Source organism: Toxorhynchites rutilus, chromosome 2 (genome assembly GCF_029784135.1).
Source record: "Toxorhynchites rutilus septentrionalis strain SRP chromosome 2, ASM2978413v1, whole genome shotgun sequence".
Lineage (NCBI taxonomy): Eukaryota > Metazoa > Arthropoda > Insecta > Diptera > Culicidae > Toxorhynchites > Toxorhynchites rutilus.
Window position 1 is genome coordinate 86052507 of NC_073745.1, and position 23843 is coordinate 86076349.

The 23843-nt window shown below is 37.6% G+C and overlaps 1 protein-coding gene across 1 annotated transcript in view; it reads left to right on the forward strand.

Moving 5' to 3' along the window:
* Positions 1-2946, forward strand: part of LOC129770127 (ras-related protein Rap-2a) — a 500200-nt gene extending 497254 nt beyond the window's left edge. Inside the window, exon 5 of the mRNA XM_055772772.1 lies at positions 1196-2946. Within this exon, the coding sequence (XP_055628747.1) occupies positions 1196-1353 (158 nt within the window). The 3' untranslated portion in view covers positions 1354-2946. The remainder of the gene's footprint in view (positions 1-1195) is intronic.
* Positions 2947-23843: the final 20897 nt, after the last annotated feature.

Sequence of the window (23843 nt, forward strand, 5' to 3'; positions counted from 1 at the left end):
TGAAGAAGAGGCCATCTTTGATAAACAGAGGCCGCATTGTCTTCCATCAGGACAACGCCAGGTCACACACTTCTTTGGTGACGCGCCAGAAGCTCCGGGAGCTCGGATGGGAGGTTCTTTTGCATCCGCCGTATAGTCCGGACCTTGCACCATGCACCACCTGTTTTTGTCCATGGCGAACGAGCTAGGTAGTCAGAAGTTAGCCACAAAAGAGGCCTGTGAAAATTGGCTATCCGAGTTTTTTGCCAATAAGGAAGCGAGCTTCTATAACAGGGGTATTATGAAGTTGGCATCTCGTTGGGAACAAGTCATCAAACAAAACGGCGCATATTTGACTTAAAACAGATGATTGTAACTAATTTTATGAACAAATGAAAATTCAAAAAAAATACTGCAGGACTTTTTTGACAGCCTAATATTTCATTTCATTTCATTTTTGTTATGCGATGTAATGCCGATCTCAATAAGTCTTCGCAGGATAATCGCTGCCTCCTCCTAATTAATGAACGTGATACTGTATGGGTGACACTTTCCTCGTTGCTTTGATGAAATCTTGCATGAAGTTTGAGTGATGCATGAAATCTTGCATCTGATTACGTTAACTTCTTGCTAATTTGTTACATAGAACGGATTATCGCACGCAATTTTGTATTACATACAACATTCATGGGAACGAAGTTGAAAGAAAGAATTCATAATACATGGTTTACCTTCGCATCCGCTCGCAAAACATACCTCTTTTATTTGTGAAATTGCTCACTTATTTTTTTTTATTTCCGCTGTTGATGTCTCATGCGAAAAAAATGCTGGATAAATTTGCCATCTAATGGTATATATTATTACATATATCGTAAGAACGATTCTGCGTAATATGCATTGGAAAACTCCTAATAAACGTTACATTTTTCGTAGAGTGACCCCCCTATATAGAAATCACTGACGTTGTCCTACGTCAAAAAAAATCAATCAAATTTCCTATTTGACTACTCCACATATTTTCGTGTTAGAATCCCGAGGTAAAATTGATTTTTTAAGTACCAATTTCGGGAACCCCAAAGAAAATATGTTTTTTCGTTATTCGTTTACGCATGGTATTTAGGACTCAGCTGTAACACCTTTTCACGAGCACAGTTCCGAAGTTCACGTTAAAATCACGCTGTCTTCAATAAATACCCATCTCATTTTCTTCTTTTAGGAAGCGCACTCGCCGAACTGTGGGACTGCCCGTTCATCGAAGCTTCCGCCAAGGACCGCATCAACGTCAATGAAGTGTTCGCCACCGTCGTCCGGGAGATGAACATGACCTCCGAGAAGCGCCAGAAGAAGAGTTACTGTTGCTGTACATTATTATAGAAGTGGCATTAAAAGCGTAATTTTAACCCCCCTAATCGTAAATAAAACTAATATTAATAATAATAATTACAATTAAAAAAAAAACGGTGAGCGAACAGAACGCGGAGAGAGGAAGAGGAGGAAGAATAAGAAGAGCAGCATAACAAAATTATGAAATTGAGGAAAACAGCAAAAGCGAAAAAAAGAAAGCAGATTGATTAGGCCAAAAATGTAAGGGAAAGAAGAAGAAAAAAAGTAAATGGAAACAGCGAACCCCGCTATTGATAGGTGTTGTTTTGTGTAAGGCGAATTGAGAATGAAGGCAAAGAAAACAGTTTTTTTTTTTTTTGAAAACCAAGCTGGGTCGATGGTGGTATCGAAATCCATGCAAATGAAACTAATATACATATTAAATGTAATGATAATAATGATAAACTTAACTCTACACCGAATGTGGAACAGTTTTTTGATGATGTTGATGCTGAGATAGGATCCAAAAGATGTAGAAGAGAGGACAGAGCGAAAGAGAAAGTGAATGAAAGTGCGGACAAATTTTTAAAAAAGAAGGGTGTACAATAAGCAAACTGTGCGAAAAAAAAGAAACAAGCAAGAAACGATAAAGCGAATAGAATCAATGGCAAGAAAACAAATAATAAAAAAAAAACTTAGCAACGCATGTCTGTGTATGTAAACGAACGATTAATGTAAGCGAATAAAACTGTTTAGGGTATATTTTTAGCAAAGATGAAAAGGGGAAATTCTATTTTCCATTAGTCAGAATCAATATCTCTTTCGGTGAAGATTGAGGGATAGACTTGGTTAATTTTTCTTTTTCGTTTCGTAAGCTAATCATCAGTTGGTTCAAAGCTTTCTTTCCAATTTCTTAGGTTAATATTTGAGAATGATGTCGCGAAAGAAGCAATAGGAAGAAAAAATGATGGAACGATAACAATTAGTTGTTGTTATAAGTTTAGATAATCTAAATCTTTTAACTCAGTTTCCCGATTCATTCTAGAGGTTTTATACACAATCAAAATAGTTCACCTTTTATATCATAATCAAACTGTTTCTTTGTTTATCGGTATCTGTTCTGTATCTATTGGAAAGGGCAGAGCCTCCATTCTCTCCCTCTCTTTTGTTTTGTAAAATAACGCACGTATTCAATATTTTCTCCAAAGCAAAAAGACGAGATTTGACAATTGAGAATGAGAGAAGCCCACTCACTCATATACACTAACTCACACACATTGAAACTCAAACGAAAAAAAAAAATGAGAACAAAAATTGTAGTCAAATGATGGGGAAGCAACTATTGAAAGCTCATATTCACCCGCAAAAATTGGTGGTGAAAATCATTTAGCATGTAGCATAACGTGGGATATACAACAATACAACAGCATGTGTAGGTGTACCGAGGAGTCAAGAACAAAAACCAACCTATTTTTATCATTACAGTTTTTGTATACACTGCAACTGCAAACGTAAGAAAAAGGAAACACAACTGAATATAAAACCCGCCAAAACGGGGCAATTCCAACAGTGAAAAACCAGACGATACAATGTGTAATAAATAAAAAGTGAAACACTAAAAATAAAAATGAAAAACCAAGGCCTGGGCCGAGGAGTCCTTGTGAACGCGGTGGAACGTAAAAGAAAGGTCATGCCGGGGTTAGTGTAGTTAGGGGTTGAATTAGTTCATTGTGATCCGTCATAACGTAAGTTTCTATCTTCGATAATATGTTACCTGGAATATTTTGAGTTTGAAGTTTCTGAAATATGAACTGCATCTGTCCTACCCCAGTGGGGGTAAGATGCACATGCGGTTAATTTGTTAACTTTTGAATTTCAGATTTATGTTATTCTATGATTTGTAATCCACCCTAAAACATTGACGACCTGTCAGAAGTGGAAAAGTGAACAAAAACAGAAAATCATAAGTGATAAGGGGGTAAGACAGAGTAAAGAGTTTTTTATATCTCTTTTTTTATTTTATTTCCAGCCGAAATCAAATTGCCAAATGTGGACTGCCCAGCAGCTGATTGGACAGATGTCGGTATGTTCCTACACTGATCAGCAGGTTGGCGTCTCCTGGAATGCCTATGCGTATGGGCCGGAAGAGAGTGGTTTAGTACATAGCAAGTTTAAGGGTTTTTCGAACTATATGAACATGGAACTTCAAATTAGAAGGATAAACGATTTTTTCAATCCAAATATACAAGAAGGATGAAACCGGAAGAAGCGTGCTATATAATTGAATATGTTAACATGATTTCTGATTAATGATTTTTAATTTTTAGGATTCCTACAAAAAAAACCGGAAAAAAATGCAGCGCTCACAGAACGGGGAAAAATGTAATCGGTAATTTTGAATTTTGTTTGTATGTCTGTTACGGGACAGTATTTACCGTCTTCCATAATCTTCCCACGAGCATGGATAACTGAACAAGGGGTCCAGTGTAACATGTCAAGATAAATGACAAAAGAAGTATTTATTGAATGTTCCGATCGTTTCTTGTAATAAACCAAGCCATGTGAAGAAGCAAGTCCCTCAACTTTCTAGCGAGTATTCAAATTGGGAGGAATATTGAGAGTCCGCAATTTCAACATCGTAGCGCTGCAGGAAGTGTGCTGAGAATGCTCGATTTTGCGATCGTTTCAAGGTGGTTATACCATCTATCAGAGCTGCGGTTACACACACGAACTGGGTACAGCTTTCATTGTGATGGGAAAGATGCAGAAACGAGTGATTGGCTGGTGGCCAATCAATGAAAGAATGTGCATACTGAGGATGCGAGGCCACTTCTTCAACATCAGCATTATTAACTTTCACAGCCCCCATCTAGCGATGACGATAAAGAAGAATTATACGCGCAGCTAGGTCGCGAATACAATCGCTGCCCAAAACACGGCATCAAAATCGTCATCGGTGATTTGAACGCTCAGGTCGGCCAAGAGGAGACCGGTAATTGGTAGGTTCAACGCTCATTTGCGAATCAACGAAAACGGCTTGATACTTATCGACTTTCTCCAAGAACATTGCCACCTGGAGATTACCTCAGCAAACAGAAACACAAATTGATCACGTTTTGATCAACGGTCGGCACTTCTCGAATGTCTTTGACCTGTCGTGGCGCTAACTTCGATTCAGACCAATCCCTGGTGACGGTCAAACTGCGTTCTAAACTGTCAGTCGTCAATATCATAAGACTCCCCACGGTACATCCTACGACGATTACAGGACCCGAATAAGGCTGCAAAATACTCGCAGTGTCTTGAAACTGCGTTTGCTGCTGCATCTACCCCCGATATACTGGATGCTATTCCCCTCAATGAATAGTGAAGGCATATCTTCCAATGCAGTTTTAAATAACCGAGCCAAAGCGTTGTATTCGTACACGCTTTTGTAGTCCATGTTAGACACACACTTCGAAGTGCAAAAAATTATAGGAGGTTGTGTCCAAGATACGACCGCATTGTTGACGTAGAACTACGCTGTTATTTTATATAAGTCGCCTTCGGATATTATTCTATAATGCCGTGAAATTTTAGAAACAACTGCATAGTTGAATAATCTCTGAAATGGTTTTTTCATTGTAGAATCAGTTGACGATAATTGATTGATGATTCATCCTTGCCCTCGCAAAACAATACACTAGCTGATCGTATGTTGCAATTTATTTCATGTCAATTCATTGAAAATTTACCTCGAACGCTATTCCGGGGGCTTTTTCGCAATTGACATAGACTCGGCTACAGTCGATTATATACATGTTGCACCAGCACCATTATTCCACATCTCACAACTACATCAATATATCTTTGGCACAGCATGGAAACAACAACAATGACAACTCTTGCAAGTATCAAATATCATGCTACATGTTATTTAGTATTGCCTCAGAGGAATCGCACCTCTAGGCATCGTTCGTACAACGTAAACCAAGCGCCAAACAAAGCGTTCACCATAGCATGCATACAGAGCCATACATTGGTGGCTTGAAACTACTAGGAATATATACACTTCTCATCATTTTGCGCTATTCTCAAAAGAAACGCTTCTGTTAATATTACTGGCCTCGAAAAAAGTTGCATTACTTTCTCATGCTCGAGAGAAGCGCAGCTGTCACCCCTAGTGGAGGAAGTTTTGCTATTGGCAAGCGAAACCTAATCACCTACAAAATTCCAGAACGACATTCACTTTCTTGGTGACTAAACAAGCGAAATAAACTCTTTTTGTTAATATAAACAACCTCGAAAACAGTAACAATGCTTCATTATGATCAAAATTAGCGCAAATGCAATCCTAGTTGAAGGCAGTTTTGCGACTGGCACGCGAACTCAAATAACTTATAACATTCCAGTAAGACATTCAAGATGCTTGGATTTCCCAAAATAATTTTTAGGCGCACAACCTTAACGCCTGCTTCGCCATAACGTTAGTTTAATGCATTGATGCATTCTCAAAGGCACCAACGAAGCCCTTATAATGACGGAAAACAAACAATGTTAACCGCTTGGAAAAAGACTGAATTATTCCACACAGCTTGTACTCTGCTGTAACACCCATCGATGCGAATTCGCTGATGAGTTTGTCAAGAGCGATCGCCTTCACCACCGGGGGCTTGATTTTGGTTGCTGCCTGGGTAACGGCGTTTACATTTTCGATCGACGCACCGAAATTGCCTACTTCGCTGTTGTTCGATGCGGTGTCACACTCGCGAAGGCTCGGTTCAGTGCGAGCGCTTTTCACTACACCAACATCGCGTACATCATTAGATGACGCTTGCCTCGAAATTTTATTGCCCTTGGCAATGCGTTCATTTTTTTTTTGCAGGACTCGAGCCTGCCTTCCTCTACTTCTTGCTCTTCACACACTACGCGAAGCGTCCAATTTATGACGCGGAAAGAAAAACACACGATACGAATAACGCGGGAAACGAACAGAAAAACCAAACGACGATATCCAAGTTGGATTACCACTGGTGGAGTCCAATCTTAGATCGAAGCGCAGCGAAAGCAAAATGAACTGGATTGCTCAACAGTTCGATGCCGAATGAAAGTTTGCCTTTGCGATATCCACTGTTTATACTCTAGGCAAGTATTCCCCTTCATTCTTCTACTTTTCCTTTGTTCACGGAGACTTTAAATCCTACGATTTCCCCTCCGTTGATCGTCGATAAGTTGCTCATTATTGATAGCTCTGTTCGGGAAAGCACACAAATGGACAGAACAAATGTATGGGAAAATGGAAACGCTTAAAGTTTTCATGAATTTTAACCATTTACAAACCAGGGGATTCTAATGTATAGCATACTAAACAAATCTTAGGGAATTTCCGAATCGTTTAGTATGTAAATCGCCAAAATCCGTTCGCGGCAAAAAAAAGTTATTAACGTTAACTTTATTTCATAAAAACGTGACCTGTTTTCTGATTTGGCACCCTTAATGAAAGACGTAGTCCTACGTCAAAAAAAGTTGAAATAATATAATTCTAGCGTTCAGAATCATAAAAACTTAACATTTGGCGAGAAGTAAAATTGAATTGTAATTAAGTTTAGAGAAGTTTTGAAGTCAATAATACTGAAATTTCAGTTCCTGTCAAAATGTCAGTTGGGCCCTTATGATTTTGAACGCTAGCATTAATTGATAAAAAAAAGTTTTTAATAAAAATTGTTTGCCCTTAACATTTTTTATATTCTTCGTGAGTGCGAAAAAGATAACAATGCAGATGATCAAAATAAACACTACAGAAATTTCAAAATTCGCCTAAGAAAAAAAGAGAACAAAGTATTTAGGTCAGGTTCAATGCAGTAATCTATAACCAGAAACCGTGTCTCCATGCACCTCAAATAATCACATAAATGGGTGAAAGAAATCATTTTAGATACATCAAAACCGATCTTCTTGGAATAAATCGACTTTACAGGATCCAGTTTTCTTCTTGTTTTTTAAGAACAATCTTCTAGTTTTTTTTGAAAAGTATTATTGGCAACTCTGGTCACAGAACTGTTCGAGAGGCTGTTGCGGCGAACAATAACACTACAGGCCATGATGTGCAGCCCACGACTCCTCGTTTGTGACTCACGTCAGAAAAAGGTTGAGTATCACTGCTATAGACCTGAAAATTCATTCGCCTTTAGAATCTGAAATAACGATTTTCCCAGGCTTTTTCTAACGATTTTCCCAGGTTTAGAAGTAAGTGTTAGGGAAAAATATTTCGGTGTTAACGAAAACGCCTCCAACTTGCATGTATTTGCAATGCCGATGTCCCCAGGCTACTTGGTTTTGAAGTATGTGTTGGGGAAGCCGTAAGTAAATCAAAACGTGGACGTTAAGACGTTTAGATAACGCTTGACATTTTACAGTTACAGTGGAACCTCGATTATCCGCGAACGGATGATCCACGGTGCGGATTATCCGCGAAAGCGGGTTCCATAGTAATTTTATAGAGCTTCCCGAAATTTGTCAGTAAGAGGTGGCCACTTACTATTTTGTTTTGGTAATGGCTTTCATATTATCTGACCACTTAACATAGTTTTCATGCTGAAATATCTTCATTTCGTGCTTGCACCTTATTTTTAGTCTTTTATCGCGTTATCCGCGATTTTCGTTATGCGCGGTGGTCTAGCCAGATTATTTCGCGGATAATCGGGGTTCTACTGTACTCAATTGTTTATCTCATGAAAAATAACTGGTGGTAGAGTTTTATTTATTGTGATAAGTGCGTTATTTTTTGTTATTCGGTTTGGTTTTGCTACTGAAATGTTACAACGCGTGCGGTTCACAACACATGACACAAGAGCTTAGATTCAATCAGATTTTACCGATTTCATCGAAAAAGAAGATAAAAGTTATAAAAAAAAACTAAAACTTTTTGACGTAGGACTACGTCTTACATTAAGGGTGCCAAATCAGAAAACAGGTCACGTTTTAATGAAATAAAGTTAACGTTAATAACTAGTTCTGCTGCGAACGGATTTCAACGATTTGCATACCAATCGAATCGTAAATTTTCCAAGATTTGTTTTATATGATATACGTTACAATCCCATAGTCTGTATATAGTTCAAATTGATGAAAATTGGAAGCATTCCCATTTCCCCATACTTTTTTTTCTGTCCATTTACGTGCTTTACCGAACAGAGCTGTCAATAAAGGGCAACTTATGCAGCCGCTAGAATAGAAACACGGGTATTGCTTGATGTAAGTTCTACCCACTAACGTTTTCTTCTTACCTTTCTATTTCCAGGTTACAATTTTCCCGCCAAAACTGCGCTTCGTGGTATTGTATAGTGAGAGTGTGGAAAAGAGTGTTGTAAAAGTCTGTATTAAGGCTAATTTATATTTGAAATAATAATTCAAGGAATACATATTAGTTAGAAAAGATATAGGAGTGAAGAAGAAAATTTAAAGAAATTACTGGCTAATCCAGGTGAATTGTGTGCAAGTTTGGGCCTCTCCTGAGGTCAAGTGGGTTATTTTCGCTTAATTTAAAGTGTTTGTGCGGTGAGTAATCGGTGATCACAGTTATCACTGATCTTTTAACCGGCAAGCAAACGGTAAGCGACGATTTTTTCCATTCTTCTTCATTGAAAAGAATTATAAATAAATATATTAATAACACGGTGGGTTAATTAGTCCAGCCGTCATCATGGCGGCAAAGAACAGCGGAACTCTACCACCAGATAGAAGTAAAAAAAAAATTATACTGATACAATGCCATTATGGATGGATCCTTATGGTGAGTTTGGGGCAGCGCACTTCCTTCTACTTAAAGCAGAAGAAGGCTGCACCCTTCCTAAGAACCCGTTCATAGTTGGCAAATCTATTGAAGATGCGGTGAAGGGTGAGATTGAAAACGCCCACACCGAAGAAAACCGTACACGGTACGTTTTAAAAGTCAGGAAACCTGAACAAGTCGAAATACTGCTTTCATTAAAAACATTAATTGTTGGAACCAACATTAGTATCAGTTACCATCCAATAAAAAATTTCTCAAAATGCGTCGTTACATGCTGGGAGGCCATTGAGATGTCTGAAGCCGATCTCATGAAGAGCCTAAGCGATCAAAATGTGACAAAAATATATCGCATGACGAAAAAAGGAAACGATGGTATTGTTACTCCTCTTCCAACCTTGATTCTAACCATATGGGGTACTGTTCCTCCTCGCTATATAAATTTTGGTCCTCTAAAAGTTCCAACCCGCCCATATATCCCAGAACCTATGATGTGTTACAAGTGCTGGAATATTGGTCACACCAAGGCTCGATGCCCAAGGAAGGAACCGCTTTGCGGCACTTGTGGCGAAGAGCATAAAATTGTCAGTGAAACCAAATGCAACAAACCTTTGTTTTGTTTAAGATGCAAAACAGCTGATCACGGTTCTTTCAATAGAAAGTGTCAGTATTATCAGGATGAAAAAGAAGTCCAACGGCTTCACTTCCTAAAGGGTCTCTCTTTCGAAGAAGCGCGCAAAATAGCAAAAGGCGGTAACACTACCTATGCTGGAGTAGCGCAACAGAGGCTAACTATAAACAAAACTGAGGGAGAATTTAATAATATAATCGATATTAAAAATCGTGAAATCGAAGATCTTAGAAACCAAATTGCAAATCTGAACAAAAAAATCGATTTGCTTTGCGTAAACGAATCTTTGACAGAAATGGACACAGAAAGTGAACGCGAAAACATTAACACTGAAAATAACACTGAACAACCGACAGAACACACCATATACATTAACGAAAAACGGACAAAGAAACACAAACGACATTTAACAATTGACAACGGACAACAACCAGCTAAAAAAACTCCGACAAGAGAAAACTTAAAAACTCCGCCAAAAACAAAACAAATTAACAAAGAACCACACATAATCGAACCCAACAACACACAAATGGAAACGAATATGGAAATTGACAATTCTTTTAATAAAATGAGGCTACAGTCACCCGCTTCTGGTAGCAGTACATCTGCCCCTCCCAAAACTAAATTTTAAAAATGGCCAATAATATTACAAGAATTAATTTCAATAATTTTACTAATCTAGCCGTCCAATGGAACGAAAGAGGTCTCAGAAGTAGACTTTCTGACTTGCAACTTCTAATTTCAGAAATAAATCCCATTGTTTTATGCATCCAGGAAACAATGATTCCTGGTAATTTTTGCTCTGATTACATAAAAAACTATGTAACTTACTTCAAAGAAGGTTTGCAATAAATTGCAATAAAAACTGGGACTCCCTATAAGCTGCTTAAACTTAACACTTCGATGCAAACAATAGGAATTTTAGTTAAATTCCCAATTGCAGTTACAGTTGTGAGCCTGTACATTCCACATCATGCCGACTTGGCTGCACTAGGTGGTCAACTGGATCATCTTGTGAGCCAGCTTCGCTCACCATTTATAATTACGGGTGATCTCAACGCTCACTCTCACACTTGGGGCAGCACACACCTTGATCGAAGAGGAGAGATAATTGAAGATTTCACTTCTGATCACTCCCTTCAAATTTTGAATAATGGTCAACATACCAGATTACACTCTTCTAATGGTCTCACAACCGCCATTGATCTGACTATCGCTTCTAGTCAACTTGTTTCGAAGCTATTATGGAATGTCTATGAAGACAACTGTAATAGTGATCATTTCCCCATTATTATTTCCCTTGGTTAGACTTCTCCGGAAGTCCCCACTAGACCAAGGTGGAAATTTGAACATGCAGATTGGACTAGTTACCAACTGGATACTGAAAACTGTCTGAAATACTATCCAGACAGGATTGGTCTTCAGAAACCTTTCTCAAACCATCCTCGAAATTGTATTAAAACACATTCCAAGAACCAGTGGAAACCCTGAAAAGAGGTGCGTCCCTTGGTGGACCCCCGAGGTAAAAACTGCTATTAAATGCAGAAGAAAGGCTTTACGAAAATTGAGGAACACCAACTCAAATAGTCCGCTCAAGCCCATTCTGTTGAAGGAATTCCAGAAGGCATATACTATTGACCATAAAACAATAGCAGAAGCTTTTGGGGAAAATTTTGCCAAAACCTCGTCCAACCATAACTACAAAAGTCTTTTCCAAACCAGAAAAGACGAATGTGAAAAGGAACTCGTTGACTTCAACTCCGATTCTGAGTTTAATTGCAACAGGGAATTTTCCATCATCGATCTTGAATGGGCACTTAGTAGAGTTAAAGAAGGCTCTGCAGGACCAGATGAGATTAGCTATCGTATGTTGAGAAACCTGACCTACCTTGGAAAAAAAATCTTATTGAAACTTTATAATGAGGTATGGTCCAGCGGGAATATTCCCAATTGCTGGAAAGAAGGTTTGATAGTTTCACTTCCGAAACCAGACAAAAACCAACATCTTCTGGACAATTTCCGCCTTTAACTTTTTTGAGTTGTGTTGGAAAAGTTCTAGAAAGGATAGTAAATCGACGCTTAAAGACCTTTTTGGAGTCTAAAAAGTTGCTCGATCCAAGGCAATACGCTTTTCGTGCAGGAAAATGCACAGAAGATCACCTAGAAGAGTTGGAGGCTACAGTACATGACGTTATTGAGAAAGATCACCACGCAGATGTGGAAAGACCTCTTCGACTGGGGGACCCGTGGAAGACTAGGTTTTTACATTAAAAGTTTTCTTGAAAACAGAACTTTCAGAACAATAGTCAACAACACGAAATCTTCATTAAAAGTCCAAGAGAATGGCATTCCCCAAGGCTCGGTTATATCACCAACCCTCTTCATCATTATTATGCAATCCCTTTTTGCAAAAATTCCAGAGAATGTAAAAATCCTTGTTTATGCAGATGACATTGTGCTAGTTTCAGTTAGCATCGCTGCATCAGCAACAAGGAAAAGACTTCAAAAAGCAATTGATTCAGTTCAAAACTGGGCTCAAAATATTGGTTTCGAAATATCCCCGGAAAAATCAAAACTTCTGCATATATGTAATCCCAAAGCTCACTTCAAAGTTTCCAACCCTAAAATTTTCGAAACCCAAATCCCCTCAGTCAAAATTCTCAAAATACTTGGAGTAACTTTTGATAAGAGACTGAGTTTTATACCACATGCTCAGATGGTCAAAAAAGATGCTCGCAATAGATTGAATCTACTGAAGGCGATTTCTGGTAACCTAGCTTCCGGACATAGGGAATCTCTTTCACGGATAGTAAATGCTTGGTTGATACCAAAAATCCTCTATGGAGTAAGCATCTTCAGCCGAGGTGGTGAAAACCCACTAAAAACGATCGAACCGGTATATAACAAGGCAATAAAGATAGCCATCGGTGCCTTTGTTACAAGTCCTACCCTCGCTGTTATGGCAGAGAGTGGGCAACTATCATTTGATCGACTCGTTACGAAGATTGTAACAAATAGAGCTGTTCGTTACCTTTCAATTCCTGACCGTGACCATGATGTTCCATTAATATCTCGGGCAAAGGACCGATTCAAAGAACACACGAATCAGGATCTCCCCGATACATGTGTACATTTGACGGTCATGGAAAGGAATTGGAATGTAAAACCGCCGAATGTTAACCTTGATTTACTCGAGGAAGTTCGTGCAGGAGATCTCCCATCAAAAGTGAAGGCCTGTTTCAATCACCTCGTAGAAACAAAATTCCAGTTTGAACATCAAGTATACACTGATGGTTCTGTAAGCACTGACGGTGTCGGTTGTGGAATTTTTGATAACCAATACACTGGTAGCTTCTCGCTTCCTCCTCAATGCACAATTTTTAGCGCAGAAGCTTTTTCGCTTCTGATCGCTACCCAAGAGTGCACACATGATTATATTTTCTGATTCCGCGAGCTGTCTCCGGGCTATTCAAAAAGGCAAAAACCTTCACACGTGGATTACTCAAATAGAAGAGGCTGCTTCTAATAAAAATATTACCTTCTGTTGGGTTCCCGGTCATACCGGAATTACTGGAAATATTGCCGCCGACAAATTGGCCGGTAGAGGCAGAGCACAAGAACCCCCTAATATTCCCATTCCTCGCTCTGATGCGAAACGATGGGTAAAACAGCAGATTGGGACATAGCCTGGAGAAACAGTAGAACAACTTTTCTTCAAAGAATTAAAAACACCATTCTTCCATGGCATGACAGAAATAACAGTAAGGGAAGACGGCTTCTCACCCGTCTTAGAATCGGCCATACAAAGGTCACTCATACATATCTTTTTCAAAGAAACAAAGAAAAACCTCAATGCTCTTGCAACGAGGCCCCCTATTCTGTAAGTCACCTTTTACTGGATTGTCATCACACAAAAGAAGCTAGAATTAGGAATAATATTGGACAGAACTTGAGGGACATTTTAAGTAATGATAGAACACAAGAAAATAATCTAATTCAATTTTTAAAAGAAATAGAATAAATAAATTTGAGATACAAACAAAAAAGTAGAAATCAAAAGAATATCGGAGACGAATGAATCGTTGGATTTAGAGTCTCCGTAAACAAAGGAAAAGAAGAAGAATAGAAGCGACGAAGAGGGATACAGAAAAGAAAATATTTGCGAAGTAAACTCCACTTTTGCATTATAAATAAGCTGTCGCTAGCGCATAAGTATTGCATCTCCTCGGAGGAAAATTCTCAAAATCTTTCTGTGCCCGAAACAACAAAGGTCGCCTATTGTGCTCGTGCATGTGATTATAAGACGCTTATAGCCATCAATGTTTGGCTTTGTGTATGTTGCTTGTTTTCGTTGCGCGAAACTCAGAACTAGTTCATTTCCTGTACATGTGAATAGCACACCTTCGATACTATTGTGCCATTTATATTAGGCTGTCAAAAAAGTCCTGCGGTATTTCCGCGAGGTGTCGTTGTAAGCGCGTAGTTCTAGTTGTATTCATTGTATCGAGTCATACTATAGCTTGTTGGAAAGGTATTTTTGCGCGCTATAATATAGTCCTTGACAGTGTTTTGCTTGGTTAAGTCGTTCGTGAGTTATAGTGTCGCAAATATGGAGCAAAATAAAGAGAAAATCCGACATATTTTACAGTACTACTATGACAAAGGCAAAAATGCATCTCAAGCTGCCAATAAAATTTGTGCAGTTTATGGACCCGATACAGTTTCCATTTCCACCGCACAACGATGGTTTCAACGTTTTCGTTCTGGTGTAGAGGTCGTCGAAGATGCGCCACGCTCCGGAAGACCTGTCGTCGAAAATTGCGACAAAATCGCTGAATTAGCCGAGAAAGACCGGCATAGTAGCAGCCGTAGCATCGGCCAAGAGCTGGGGATAAGTCATCAAACCGTTATTAACCATTTGAAGAAGCTTGGATTCACAAAGAAGCTCGATGTATGGGTGCCACACACCTTGACGCAAAAAAACAAGTTTGACCGTATCGACGCATGTGAATCGTTGCTGAATCGCAACAAAATCGACCCGTTTCTGAAGCGGATGGTGACTGGCGATGAAAAGTAGGTCACTTACGACAACGTGAAGCGCAAATGGTCGTGGTCGAAGCCCGCTGAAGCGGCTCAGACGGTGGCCAAGCCCTCATTAACGGCCAGGAAGGTTCTGCTGTGTGTTTGGTGGGATTGTCAAGGAATAATCTATTATGAGCTGCTTCCCTATGGCCAAACGCTCAATTCGAACCTGTACTGCTGAACTGGACCGCTTGAAGGTAGCACTCATGAAGAAGAGGCCATCTTTGATAAACAGAGGCCGCATTGTCTTCCATCAGGACAACGCCAGGCCACATACTTCTTTGGTGACGCGCCACCAAAGCCGGGAGCTCGGATGGGAGGTTCTTTTGCATCCGCCGTATAGTCCGGACCTTGCACCAAGTGACTACCACCTGTTTTTGTCCATGGCGAACGAGCTAGGTAGTCAGAAGTCAGAAGAAAAAAGAGGCCTGTGAAAATTTGCTATCCGAGTTTTTTGCCAATAAGGAAGCGAGCTTCTATAACAGGGGTATTATGAAGTTGGCATCTCGTTGGGAACAAGTCATCGAACAAAACGGCACATATTTGACTTAAAACAGATGATTGTAACTAATTTTATAAACAAATGAAAATTCAAAAAAAATACCGCAGGACTTTTTTGACAGCCTAATATTTACTCTCGTGCACATCAGCTTTGTTCTGATGCAACAAGCTCCTAGCTTTGTTGACGGTTTTGACCGAGAGTCGAGAAACGATTTTTCATAAACGGTCATTCTCGCGATGTTCTATATTTATCGCCTCAACTGTGTGCATCTGTTAGACGCGTATTTAATGCTTGTTGAATGGCGATGCACGGAAGATGCCTCTCGTTAAATATTCAGTGCAATGCGTGCATTGATATAAAGGAACAAATTGCGACAAATGACCAATTAGTGTATTGTTTTGGCAGAGGCAAGAAAGGATCGTTGCTTCTCGGAATGATTCTACAAAACCACGCAAGCCATTAAGCCTTCCTAAAAAAAGAGAGCGTAGTCCTACGTTCTAAGCGTCGTTCCTCGGATACAACCCCTCGATTTTTTTATTTTACACCTTTAATCTTACTGTCAAACGTTGTCCTACTTCAAAATAACGCAACTGCCACGTTGAGACGGCGAACAACTGTATCTGAAGAGCAACTTAGCAAATCAAATGATCTTTCAGATGATTTCAGATGAATAAAACCACACTTAGTTCCCTAATTCAACGCAACGAACTTTCAAACACACTTTTATAAGTTTAATTCAATTTTATTGTATCACATGAGACGATGAACAACAGTCACAGTTCAGCCACTTCAATCAACTTGATATTTGACATGTCTTTTAGTTCGGTGGCTTTCCTCCGATGATCGCACGCTGGTAGATTCGGTTTCGTTCAGACCCAGCACATCAGTTTTTGGATCACCGGATTCAGGAGCCGATGTGGTACTGTTTCCTTCCACGTGATCGCCTTCTTCTTTCTCATCTTCTTTCGATTCCGATGAGCCGAAGATCGACGACCAAACGTTGGTGAAGAAGTTGTCACTCTCTTTGGCAGCTTCAACTTCATGGAAGAGCCCGACGGCGCCTATCACCAGCAGGAGGATGAACGTAGGTCGGATCATAGCTTTTGTAGTACTGATGGTTCTGTTGACGGCTATTGAAACGACAATTTACACTATATGTGTGATGGCGTTGCCTCCAACCCCATGATTTTATCATGGGACAATGTTGATTTTTGTGATTTGCACGGTACGATTTTTATTATAGGGTAAATGTGGTGCTTTCAGGTTCGATAAAACATTAGATCAGTTTTATTCGAATGCCTCCCGGGAGTATTTATATAGACTGCAATATTCTCAAATATCGAGTTCAGAAGTGACAGTTCAACTTTGTTCGTTTTACCCCGTTTTCTTGAGACCAATTGATTTACAAGAAAATATTGGTGAATCACACATTCCTTCGGTTGTTAACACATTTGCTATAGCTTGTTTGCGTTTTTCTTCAACGAATTTCTTGTTTATTTATCAACAATTAGCAGGTTCGATAATCGTATCTGCAATGTGAATTTGCAATGTCGAAATACAGTCCGATTGGCATTGTAGACAATCAAAATATTTGACAGCCCAATTCTTGTTATGCTGCCAAAAACGTATAAAAACCAGAGTACATTGAAGCTTTTTACAGTACTCTCGAATTTATCAAACTACGAGTATCTATCATCACAGTATCCTCGGAATGCGTTCAACATTAATTGTACTGATGGCGATCTTGTTGACCATCTGTTTTGCTACTGCTCTCGGCAGCGAAGAACATCACCAACCTTCTGCCCCAGTAGCCAAAGCCGGAGAACACGGACCGAACGTGGAAAGTGATCCACATCCCAAACTGATTGGATCGGCCAGATCATTCAGAGTCATCGATCCCACTACAACCAGCGGAATTCGTCCCAAACGACAGATTATTTATGGAGAGTATTATACCACCGAAGATAGTGATTAGGTGGGCAAGCAATTACATTGATATGTTTCCCAACATCGTCTGCTGAAGTGATGAAAGTAGAAGAGGGTGAATTTGTAATTTCCTAATCCTCAATAGCAGGTGTTAATTTACACTATCATGCAAACTCATCGATAGTGATTCAAAGTAGAGGTTTTGGTACATTCTCAAAATTTCAGGCACATTAAATGATTGTTAAGACTCAGCTGCTTACTAATTTAATATCACACGCCTGCTACACATAGCTGAACATACAAAAACAATCTGAAGGCCAACTTGATTTTCTTGTTATTCATATCGAATCGTAAAGGCGCGTCCACACTATGCCGATCGGCCTGTACCAGGCGGCATATTCGGGTGCACGAAGCCGAAGTCCCATCGGATGTACGAAGCCGTCACGAACACACGAAGCACAATGTCATCAACGCTAATTTCCTTCGTTTTATTTTGGTTCGACCTTCTCGAACCAGACCTACTTGTCTCGGGTTGGGTTCGGCTTGATTCGAGTCGGTTTTCGGCACGTCGGCAAGCCCGGGCGGTACGTCCACATTTATTCGGCTTTATCGGACGGCCCAGGCCGATTGGCGTAATGTAAACACGTCTTAATATCATATTTCCACATTAGCTCCAGAAATTTTTTCTCATTTGGTAAAATTAGTATAGCAGCAATTCCAAATGAAATCGTCCTAAAAATGCAGATTTTAAAAACATGTATTTTTGATTCCAATGAAAATGTGTATTCCATTTGGGTTGGAGTAAATATGAGATTTTCACAGCAATTGGGAATTTTTTGACTCAAGCATAACTTTTGAAAAGGGCGAATCGATTTTAGTAAGAGAAATCTTTGATAATTTATATCTCAAAAACTATGAGTCGTAACGAAATAGTGTCTTAGAAAGAGTTATAGAGTATTGATGGTTGAATATGAAAAAAATGTTAAAAAATGTACACTGAGAAAAAAAATTAGTACTCTTTTTTTTCATTTACAAAATAAAAATTCAATTTGCAATATTCAAAATACATATTTTTCAATTTTTTTTAATTTTTCCATACAAAATAGAAGTCATGCAGAAAATTTTAAAAATGGGCCCAAGATGGTAAAACTATTTTTGATGTAGAACATCGAATTTTTAGGAATTTTCGAAACTTCGAATTTTTGTATGTTAACAATCATTTTTATCCACAAATTATGAATCCTGATGTGATTTAAAACAAAAAAGGTTATTATCTTCTAAATGTAACCATTCTCGAAAAATTTTAAAAAATAACTTCTAATTTATGATCTTTTTTATAGTAAATTATTCCATTTTAATATGTTTGTCGTGTTATACCGTCATGTTCATGAAATTTTATGAATTATAAGTTCCAACAACTTTTCCAAATACATCATCATGGTTCATTTTTTGACTCAAGCATAACTTTTGAAAAGGACGTATCGATTTGAGTGCGAGAAATCTTTGATAATTTATATCTCAAAAAATATAAGTCGTACCAAAATATGGATATTATGGATAAGTAAAGTTTCCCAAGGGCCTTTTTGAAGGTTAGAGACGAATGGACTGAAGCAGTTTAAAGTCTCAAGCAAGGAAGGAATGCAAACTTTCTGTATTCAAAGCAATGAATATAGCATGTTCTTCCTTGTTTTGCGTCATCACATGTCTTCGTTTCGGATACTCACTCGCTGATGTATTTGGCATTGCAATCATTGCATCAAACTGACGTCATTGCATTAAGATTCTGAGCTACACAATTGTGTGGGGAATCATCAAGCTAGGCTATCGTCAGCTCACCAAGAAAATAAATGTTCTGGAATTTTGTCAGTGATTTGGTTTCGCATGACGGTAGGAAAACTCTCTCCACAAAGGATAAGCTAAGCTAATCTAGACTGGCAATATTAACAGAAAGAGCTTCTGGTGAGAAGAGCACAAAACGGAGATAAGTGTGTGTATATTTAATTGCTTCAAGCCATCGATATGTGGATATTTGTATAAATAGTGCATCTTCGCTACGCTGAAACCCCATTTATATCTGCTCCCGTGTGCATTGGCTCTGTAACGATGCAACAATAGCCTAATTTTTTATGCTATACTTGCCGATTATTTGGTGTTGCAAATTATGCAGTCGTAATGATAAATATAAACAAGGAGGGGAGATAGCGGGAAAGGAAATATTTAAGCTAGGGTATTGATAATGAATCTCTGCTAAGGCAAATATTCAGCCTTTTCCAAGCAGTTAACATTGTTTGTTTTACGTCATCAATGCATTGAACTGACGCTATGGTGAAGCAGGTATTAAGGTTGTGCACCAAAAAATTATTTGGGGAATACCAAGTCATTCAATTAGTTATAATAAGTTATTAATTTATTTGGGCTTGCATGCCAGACGCAAGACTGCTTTCAACTAGGATTGCATTTACGCTAATTTTGATCATAATGAAGCAGTGCTACTCTTTTCGAGGTTGTTGAGATTAACAGATAGAGTTTATTTCGTTTATTTAGTCACCAAGAAAGTAAACGACGTTCTGAAATTTTGTATGTCATTTGGTTTCGTTTGCCAGTAGCAAAACTTTCTCCACTAAGGATGACAGCTGCCCTTATCTCGAGCATGTATTGTTCTGCGAGCACAAGAATGAATCATCAAACAATTCTACAATTAAAAAAACATTTCAGGGCGACCAAACTGGTAGAATGATTATTTCAAAATTTTCGTAGCATTATGAAATAATATCCGCAGTTGGAAACAAGCGATTTGAATTAAACCACAGTGTAGTTCTACGTCAACGGTCGTGTCTTGAACACAATCTCTTCTAATTTTTTTATTTACAAAATAAAATTTTAATTTGCGATATCAAAAAATATGTATTTTTTTTATATTTTTTAAAATTTTTTCCTATAAAATAGAAGTCATGTAGAAAATTTAAAAAATGGGCCCAATATGGTAAAACAGGGTGTCGACTACCTTGAAAATCCTTGAAAATCAGGGAATATCAGGGAATTAAAATAATGTCAGGGAAAATCAGGGAATATCAGGGAATTTCGACATCAATCTGGAAAAAAAATAAATTCAGTCATTTAGAATTTTTATTATTGCAGTAATTAGAAAATTTTGATAACACCAAATGCTGAGAAGGTATAGCTAGGGCTTGATAAAATGAGCTTCATGATGATATTAGACTTTGCCACGAACTCTAAAGCTGAGAATTCTGAGCTCGATGAAACTTCGTAAGATATATTTTGTCGTTGGTTTCGACGAGTCTTTGTACAAGACTACAAAGAGGCTGCAGTTGCATCTAAATATCAGATTTTGGGAGGAAGAATAAATGGAGGTGGTAAATCGTTACATGACGTCTATGTTCTTGGAGCGTTCTCAAGCATCAGAGATTAACTTTTCAAGAAGGTCTGGGAATTATATATTTGAACAAACCTACCAACGTGAATTGGTCATGATACGCGAGCTGCAACTGGACTTTTACAAAGGAGAAGAAAAACTCTTGAATTTGGATAGCTCCGGATTCATCAATAGATTGATGGATAAAAAAATCGCCGAAATTTACGACAGACAAATCTTGAAATTTCGTCTGGGATGCGGAGTTCTGCTTTCGCTTTTAATGCTTTCAAGGCATTGATATATCCTTGATCTCGACGGCATTGATTTCGATTTAAAAAAATAGCTGGAAAACGAGTCGAGAAACTTTTGACTGTTGACTCTAGTGCTTTTTTTTAATCTTTGAAGGATTTTGAACGTATCAGTGGAGCTGCAGCAGACTTAGTACTAAAACAATATTGATAGCAAAACTAGCAACAAGTTGTGCTCCCTTGGCCGAGTGGTTAGCGTCACAACTAACATGCCGGGTGTTCGGGTTCGATTCCCGTCTGGTCGGGGGAATTTTTCGTCAAAGAAATTTCCTCCGACTTGCACTGTGATCACGCGTATTCTAGAGCTTGCCACTCAGAATGCATTCAAGGCGTGTTACTTGGCATAGAAATCTCAACTAAGTACTAATAAAAATGACGCAAGTAATACTACGTTGAGACGGCGAAGTTCCTCTAGGAACGTTAGTGCCATTGAAGAAGAAGAAGAGAAGCAACAAGTTTGCTCACTATGATCCGGAAAATAACCGACTGGAGCATTTTTTGGAAATGATAGGATTACGGAACTTTTTAACCAATATGGTCTTCTGTCTCTCGTGTAGAAACTCCAACGTTGAGAGAGCTTTTCCATTTATACCGAATGTTTTTAAAAAAACATTTCTGCCGAAACGTTTATGCTATGCGACAAGTTTACGATGGTATGCTTCACTTTGGAAGGATAGAATCAATAAAAATGTTGAGCTAGTTAATTCAACGAGTTCAAAATTCTCATTCTCTTTATCTAGAAAACAAGGAAAATTGAAAGAAATAAGAAAATTTTGGGAAATGCACAGAAGCCCGAAAGATTAACGATTTTACGACACTACTCTGTCGTCTTTTACTTATTTAAAAATCACAAACATTTTTTCCATTGGAATATATCGACAGACGTTCTTATATTTCATTGTTTAAGCTAACTAAATATCTTAGGAACTATAGCTAAAGCATTAGTAAAGAATTTGATTACTAGTCTACATCTGGAATTTTTCTGAAAATTTACTGGAAAATCAGGGAATATCAGGGAAATTTTCTTCGAGTTTTGAGTCGACACCCTGTAAAACTATTTTTGACGAACTTTGTGGAACATCGAATTTTGAGGAATTTTCGAAACTTCGAGTTGTCGTATGTTAGCAGTCATTTTTAATCGCAAATTATGAATACTGATGAAAAACAAAAAAAGTTAATATCAATCTCCTTCTAAATGTAGCCATTCTCGAGATATTTAAAAAAATATTTGTAATTTATTGTTTTTTTTTAATAGTAAATAGGCCCTTTAAATATGTTTGTCGTGTTATACCGTCATGTTCATGAGATTTTATGAATTCGCGTATAATTTCCAACAACTTTTCCAAATATACTCATGCTTTGCCGCATTCATTCATTATAGCAAAGGGCCTGGCCGGGTAAGGGAGTAAAAAGTGCCCCAAACCAAATCACTAGCTGTATGGCAAATATTGTAAATGATATTAAATAAGAAATTTAGGCGGTTTATTTGAACCCCTATGTGGTTTGACGTAGGATCTATAGTGAAAAACGTACTTTTTCGTTTATTTCTCGCCATCCTCAAAAGATTCGAGATAAAAATTTAAAAAAAATACTGAATTTGCATATTACCAGCATATTACCATGTATCAAGAAAAATTATCAAAAAAAATTTCATCAAACATTTTAGTACTAAAAAAATTTTTGAAATTCTGAAAAAAAATTTATTGGGATTTAGAGATTCAGTACTACTCTAATTCATATTTAAATGTGTTTCTATGGCTTTTCTAGATATGTGTGATTTTTTTCAGATTTTTTTCAGTGTTGCGCGGTCCAAAAAAAAATTTTTTTTATTTCCAAAGCGTCTGGCTAGGTAAGGGAGTAAAAAGTCCCCCAAACCAAATCACCATCTGTATGGCAAATATTGTATAGGATATTAAATAAGAAATTTTGACGGTTTATTTGAACCCCTATGTGGTTTAACATAGGATCTATAGTGAAAAACGTACTTTTTCGTTTATTTCACGCCATTCTCAAAAGATTCGAGATAAAAATTTGAAAAAAATACTGAATGTGCATCTTACTACAGTGTATCAAGAAAAAACATTAAAAAAAAATTTCATCAAAAATTTTAGTACTAAAAAAATATTGAAATTCTGAATTTTTTTTTTTGGATTTAGAGATTCAGTACTACTCTAATTCATATTTAAATGTGCTCCTACGGCTTTTCTAGATTGATAAATATCTTCAAACTATTTTTTCATTTAATAAAAACAAAAATAAATACACAGTACGAAAAAATGTTATAGATTTTCTGGCATTTCGAAATTTTGAAAAAAAAAATATAACTTTAAGACCCACATCTGCTCAAATTTTAATTTAAATGCGTTCGTATGTGTCTTTTTTCTACATGTGGTGTAATTTTTCCTGAATTTTTAAGAGCATTGCGACGCACAAACATAATTTTCTTCATCGTCTGCATATTTTTTTTAGTTTCTTGAAATCGATTATTTTATTGCATTCTTGGTTTTCAATTGTAAGATTAAAATAAAAAAAAACAAATCGGATTTTTTAGTGTTCTTCTCATTAATCCGAATGATCTTTCCACAAGGACTTAATTTTTTTCTCACAGAGCTCTATTATACTGCTGACTCCTATGAATTCGGTAAACCATCTAAATCCAATGTAAAGATAATCTCATATATTTTAAGATACGGGAAAAAAAGTTGTACAGCGCAATGCTCTAAATATACCGACAAAATTTAGACATATGAAAAACAAAATTTAAAAAATATTAGAGCAGTTATGGGTCTCTAAATTCAAAATAAAATAAAAATGCCCAAAGGTCAAAAAAACAATTTTTTTTTCGCACAATCCTCATAAAAATTCAAGAAAAAAATACGCTACATGTGGAAAAAACAACACATACGAACACATTTAAATAAAAATTAGAGTGAAATTAGGTCTCAGAGTAA